Source organism: Asparagus officinalis, chromosome 4 (genome assembly GCF_001876935.1).
Source record: "Asparagus officinalis chromosome 4, Aspof.V1, whole genome shotgun sequence".
NCBI classification, from domain to species: Eukaryota; Viridiplantae; Streptophyta; class Magnoliopsida; order Asparagales; family Asparagaceae; genus Asparagus; species Asparagus officinalis.
Window position 1 is genome coordinate 142,221,771 of NC_033797.1, and position 7,363 is coordinate 142,229,133.

Below are 7,363 nucleotides of genomic sequence, written 5' to 3' on the forward strand. Positions count from 1 at the left end.
CTACGTGGAAACAACTACCATCCACTCATTGATCATAAAAATTCTTGGCTCAATTGGGTGTGTATGTCTAAGCGATGTGGTGAAATGGTTTGCTTAACGTGAGATAGTCATTATACACCGTTAGATTCAAATTAATTGTTAGAATTAAATTAATAGGTTAATTAATTAAATATATGTGGTCCACCATATTTATTTGATTTTTCTGCCAAATCTTCTCTAACCAAAATCCCAACCCGAACCCGATACCTAACTCGAACCCGAATTCGAACCCTAACTCGAACCCGAACTTGAACCCACTAACCCTAACCCTAACCCGAGCCCTACCCCGAACCCGAACACGAACCCTAACCCTAACCTGAACCCACTAACTCTAATCCTAAACCGAGCCCTAGCCCAAACCCTTGTTAGACCCTAATGCCACGAGGAAAGAACCCTAGAGGGGGGATGAATAGGGTTTATGCTAATCTAATCCGATTTAATAGCAATTAAAACTAATTAACAAATATCCTAACAAATTAGATATGCAACAAGATATAGATGCAATTATATACAAACAATGGTAAGAAAACTATAAACAAATACGAACAATATAGTGGATAAATTAGACAATGAGAGAATGGCGATAGAGATAAACAAAATATAAGTGCACAAGCCAAACTCAAACACACAAGAAATGATCACGAAGTTCAGACCTTCCTTCCTACATCTCCGTTCCCTATTCCCGAGGAGAAATACACTATCACACCGGGTTTTCGACGCTCACCCGAAAACGTTTACACCTCACACTCGGTTTTCTAGCTCACCGAAAATTTTACAATCAACACTCTTACAATCCCACTCTACACCCTCTAAGTGTTGGTCTCTAGCATGTGTCTCCCTTAAGTGCTCGGATTTACAACCTCTCCCTAAGCTTTACTACCAACGTCACTCCTCTTAGTACGACCCAGTCTCTCACCACACACTCCTCTTGGTGTACAAGTGTATTACAAAATGATCTACACAATGAAGGCTCAAATACAAATTTTGTTCTCTAATACAAGGATGAGAACTAAGTGTAAACTCACTCTCTAAGTCACACAACCTCACAACCTCAATTATACTATGTATGCAAATACTAAAGCTCAACGGTTGTGTGTGTGAGCAATGAGTAAAACAAATCTAAACTCAATATAAATCTAACTTTAATAAAATGATTAAATAAATATAAAGCTAGAAAGAGTTTAGGGAAACTTCTCTATAGATCAAGAGTAGGAGAGATGAATTGAAGCTCAAACACCAAGAATTGATCTTCACTTCCTCTTGTGAAAATAACTTCACAAACCAACTTTTAAACAAACTTAAATGAATTGTTAAACACCCTTAAAACTTGTTTTTAAACAATCTTGGTGGTTAGAAATGTTAAATGCAATGGGGTATATATAGGGTGGAAGAAACCAGCCCAAGAAAACCCCAAAAACCCATAAAACATTAAAATAAATAAAAAACTGGAAATAGTCGTTATTGTGCAACGGTCAGATTTATAAATCGACTTGGTATAAGTCAACTTGATATAAAGTATAAGTCGACTTAAGAGATGAAAACAACAACGGGAAAGCGAGACATAAGTCGACTTATAAAAGACTATAAGTCGACTTACCATAAGTCAACTTATCATGACTGATAAGTCAACTTGGCAGAGAAAACTTTAATCATTCCAGAAGAGAACATAAGTCGACTTGTCAGGGTTTATAAGTCGACTTAGAAACATGCACATGTACTGTTCATGCTGACAATTTGATTTTTAAAGTGCCTTTAAAAATAGTAAATAAATTCTAAAAATTGTAAAATTTTAGTAAATGTTTATAAACATGATAATAAACAAGTTACAAAAAGATTTTTTAGAATTGCACTTCCTAATAGTAAAAACTCATCATTTTGCAAAAATATCAAAAAACATGAAAATACAAAACACTTGTTTTTGTCATTTTGACTTAAACAAACTTTTGAAACTTTATAAAATGATTTTATAGACTTGATAAAAGATATAAACTATTATTGTTAAGTCTATAAACCAAAAACTCAATATTATGCAAAAATTCAAACAACAAATATGATTTCATTAAATTTAAACTTGTTAAAGATGAAATCATATATATGCATATACAAACATGAAACAAAAATGTATTTTCCAATTTTATTCAATTGTTTTATATTTAAATTTGAAAACTATAAAACCAAAACATACACATACACATACACATACATATACATATATATACATATACATATATGAGAAATATGGGTATGCTTGGTACCAAGCACAAAAAGTTGTGCTTGGTAGTGAGGTGTCACATCTCCCTCCACTCATTCAAATGTGGGATCACATTCACATGGGTAATGAGTGGATGAGGATGTGACACATCAAACTTTTATGTGTGTATGTGATTGAGCTTGAAGTACTACACACAAGTATAAACCTAAAACTAAATTACCCAAGCTATATTGATCTTTAATGAGCTCTTCTTGGTAAACTTACGGATGAAGCTTGAACTTGGATCTTGACTTGAATTGCATTGCTTCATAGCGATATTCCTCTAACCTCCATTGGATATGATCGTGAAAGCTCATAATTTTTATCATTTTTTTATCATTTGGACTCAATGATAGATTTTCCTTAAAATTCACCAAGTTCATGCACCATAACCCATAATATTTTTTCATTTTTATTTGTTTTGGTCGAATAGTGACTATTTGGTGTATTTTAAATATTTACAATTTTCATGGGCTATAGCCCATAATTTTTATCAATTTTAATCATTTTGGCCTGATGGAAACTAAATTCTTTCTTTAAAATTCACTATTTTCATGAGCTATAAAACTCACAACTTTTGTTTATTTTCATCAATTTTTCGCCCAATGGTGATTAGTTTGCGTTATGCAAAATTTGTAATTTTCATTAGCCTACAAAATTTATCTATTAAGGTCATTTTGACCTAGCAATTAAAGTTTCTTCCTCATAATTCACTATTTTCATGTGTTGCAACCCATAATGTGACACCCCCACACTTTAGTCCCACGTAGACTAGTGAGAAGAAATATTAGTGGCTTAAATAGAGAAAAGCTTAAAGCCCAAGAATAACTAGTGTTGGCATTTTAACAATGGATTTCAGCCAACATCGAGTTGCTCTCAGTGGGTCCCACGGCTTGCACGCGCCAAAGGGCCGGTGGGCTGGGGACGTGACAAATGGTATCAGAGCAGTCGTCAGCTAGAAGTGTGAAGCTAAGTGTTATACAGGCTAAGTGCTACACCGCGTGGATACGGTGGGAGCCACCTCTAGAGCCCGTAGGAGCCACCTCTACAATCCACATTGCTTGGCAATGACACTGGGATGCGCCAATTATCATGTCATGACGACGAGGACGTTGTCTTTGTAAGTGACACCCCCACACTTTAGTCCCACATAGACTAGTAAGAAGAAATGTTAGTAGCTTAAATAGAGAAAAACCCTAGGCCTAAGAGTAACTAATGCTAGCATTTTGGCAATGGATTTTAGCCAACATCAAGTTGCTCTTGGTGAATCCCACAGCTTGCACGCGCCAACGAGCCCACGGGCCCGAGGCGTGACACATAATTTTTGTTCATTCTAATCTATTTCAACACAATGGGAATTAATTTGTGTATTTCGAGAATCGCAAATTACATGGGCTATAATGAATAATTTTTTACTATTTTCATTTTTTATTCATAGTTAATTGGCATGCTTTAAAAATTCACAATTTTATATAGGCTCTATCTCATGATTTTTATTTTTATTTTCAATTTTGGATGTTTCAACCTTATGGCAATTAAAAATTCTTTCCACAAAGATCACCATTTTCATAGACTATAATCAACAAATTTGACCACTTTCATACGTTTCAACCCAATGGCGATTACTTGGTATATTTCAAATTTTACAATTTTCATGAGTAACCACAATTCTTGTCCTTTTTTCCATTTCAATCCAATGGTGATTAAATTTTATTTCATCATAGTTCTTCATTTTCATGTGCTATAACCAAAAGATTTGTCACTTCGGCCGAGCACAGGATGGCGGAAAGGAAGTATGGGCTGGCGATTGTGTCAGCACCTACTTTATAGGTGCCGGCTGGCGACTGGGGAGAAATCACTTCCGCATTAAATGAAAAGCGATTAGAGGCATAGCAGTGTTGACGTGGTCCGATGAGTCATGAAGACTATCGCAGCTAAGGCATGATGGCGTCTATCAAGCATTAAATACGATGCTGACACGTTTGTCAGTGGGAAAGGCTCGAGGCTGAGGCCGTCCTTTGGCTTAGCCGAGAAGTAACGACTCTCGAGTCTCAGCGAGTCGGCTAAGTTAGAATCCTTGTTGGTCTTTGGCCGCCAATTTGATTGGGGCATTGCATGCAAAAGTACACATGTCCGTTGCTAGCAAAGGGTTACACTTTGGGGACTGAGAACACCATAACAGTGTTGAAGATGGAAAATGGTCAAATTTGTGTATAATTCATGAAAATAGTGAATTTTGAGAAAAGAAGTGTTAATTTCATTGGGCAGGAACTACAAATAATAGACTAAAATTATGGGCTCATCCATGAAAATTGAAAATTTTGAATTACTCCAATTATTTATCATTGGATCATAACAGATGAATATTGACAAATTGGTTATAGTCCATAAACAAGGGAAATTTTAGGGGAAATTTTTTTGATTATCATAGGTTGAAATAGATGAAAATGGACAAATTTGACGGTTATGAGATGGTAGCTCATTTTATAAAAAAGCTACCAAAAGATTGGATAGTGAGGTCAACATCTTTTGATACGGCTATCAAGGTGAGTCTAACCGCTACCCTATCTCTTGTTTAGCAAAATGAGCCGTCACCAATACCCATTATTTCCATGCGTGTGTGCATGAGTTGTATAGGAAGATGTTTCTAATCATTATATGTTTTCTATAAAATCAACTCATTAAATTATCCAATTCATATTTTAGATGACCGAATACCGTGTAAACCGATTAGCATGGTTTCCGTGAAGTTCTCAACAATATGAACAATGTTAGATCATGATGAAATGTTCGAACAGCTCAATTAGGCTGACCAGTTGGTGACACAATTGCTCCGTGTACGCTCGTCACACTCATTATTCATGATCCCTTTTCACACTTAAAAATGACTATAGCTGTTTCCACAAACGTCTTTATCATTTTCATACCAAGACGCTCTGTGTATACTCTTATTGGCTCATAGTCCCTCAATTTCTTCCTACACCATGACCCCCAACAGGTTGTCGTTTTCATAAACAATTCTAGGAAATAAATTTGTACAAATTAGCTAACCATGTCAATATGGAAGATATTATTAATCTTTAGTAGATCTTGAAAAATAATTTAGGGATCTTGATTGTATCAGGCTCCTATAAGGAATCAATTACCAAATATTTTATTTTCTCTAGCTATCCTGTCCTTCCACCTCTATAATCTCAATTCTTCTTCCTCCTCCCTCTCAACCTTCTTCCTTCTCTTGACATCTTACCTATGAAGCCAAACCAAAAACTGAGGGAATCACCATCATCACCGTGGCGGCGATTTTTCTGTTTCGGGTGTTTGTCGAGAAGGTCAGCAAGGAAAAAGCTCGAGGGTTTAAGACCTGATGACAACAGAGAGTGGGGAAAGAGCCCGGAGATTCTTACAGATTTCAGTACTTTCTCATTGAAGGAGCAGCAGCTGAAGCTGAAGAAGGCGATGGAGGAGGAGGAGAAGGCGAGCAGGGAGGCTGCGAGCGTGGTTGAGTGGGTGAAGCAGGCGTCGGCAAGGATGGATGTTTCTGCAGTTGATGAGTTGTTACTGAGTGAAGATGAAAAATAGTATGAGAAAGAAAGGTTAGAAACTGTGATCTGTATGCAAAAGAACATAAAACTGAGAAATTTTGATATTTCATTTATATGCATGTCATGTTGGGAGAAGCAATAGCTATGGATATTCCAGTCGTACCTTCTGTTTCAGGGTAAAACCGCATCCAAAAGCCTCTTATAATAGATAATGAGATAGAGAGGAATCAAGTTTCATGGACAAATATTCTTAGGCTTAGAGAATCAAAGAGTTACAGCGAGCTATCTAAGAAAAGTTATCAAATACACAACATCTCTTTGTTGTGGAAAGAGATTATGCTTCTCTAAACACTATATGAAATGCATCAGAATCCTCAAGTATATTGCTATATACTGCAAGTGATACCTACATGGATTAACCAATAATTCTTGATGGCTTGATCTCAATTCGCATCATTCAGTTCCAACTCTCAAATTTTGAATGCAGACGAAACATGGAAAATTGTAACAAAAGTTACAACAAGGCATCTAGTTTGTTATTTCTGCGCTCCCTTCCCTATTTTGCAGCAAATAAGACGAATCATAACCACCTATTAAGCAAACAACGGTTAGATTGAAAGCAGTGGTCCCTACTCCACTACTTATTCCACTATTTTTTCTTAGTGAAAAGTAGTGGAGAGAATCCGAATCCATTAATATATGCGTGTAGGTATGACAAAATGAGATGATGAATTGAGATTCTTTCATGGGCTCACTCAATACATTACTACTATGACCGTTTGAATATCATATGATTCGTGCATAAAGTTATATAGGCAGATATCTCTAGTCATTATATTTCTGTAAAATTAACGCTCGTATTTAGAAAATTCAAAACTATCTAAACTTATCAATATAGTTTAATGATGTTTTTAACAACTCATTAGACTAACTCATGTAAGATAGAAGCTAATCAGTCAATAAAACCATTCAAAAAGCCAGGAATTTTATGATCACGATGGCTGTTTCCACATACTCAGTTTTACAATCAGTTGGACTTCAAACCATCTTTATCATTTTCACACAAGGAGCTTCCCAAAGTGAAAAAAATTTCCAATTCAAAAAGAATCATTAGATGTCATCATACTTACTGGCTCATAGTTCCTTAGGACAAATTTTCAAAACAGTCCTATTTTGACTTTTATTTGCAAAAACCGACCCCTTTCGAACTTAATTGTAAAAACCGACCTGGTTTCAGTCCTGTTGCTGAAACCAGGTTGGTTTCTGAAAAAAAATTTACGAAACTTCACGAGAGTTCAACTCCCATGAAGTTTAGCATATTTTTAAACTTCACGGGAGTCCAACTCCCGTGTAGTTTAATTTCTTAAATAAACTTCACGGGAGTTGAACACCCGTGAAGTTTTACTCGCACAACAGACTTCACGGGAGTTCAAATCCCGTGAAGTCTGTTAGAGTGTTAAAAACTCCACGGGAGTTCAACTCCCGTGGAGTTACAGGCCAAATTTCCCAGAGAATCGCTCTCTGGGAAATT

At 36.0% G+C, this 7,363-nt stretch overlaps 1 protein-coding gene across 1 annotated transcript; it reads left to right on the plus strand.

Annotated features, from left to right (window-relative positions):
• LOC109839611 lies at positions 5,263 to 5,967 on the plus strand. The gene has a single exon (XM_020408102.1). It carries the CDS (start codon positions 5,540 to 5,542, stop codon positions 5,867 to 5,869), a length of 330 nt encoding a protein of 109 aa, XP_020263691.1. The 5' UTR covers positions 5,263 to 5,539; the 3' UTR covers positions 5,870 to 5,967.

Coding starts and splice junctions, on each gene's coding strand:
- LOC109839611 (XM_020408102.1), top strand. CDS start 5,540: ATGAAGCCAAACCAAAAACTGAGGGAATCACCATCATCACCGTGGCGG.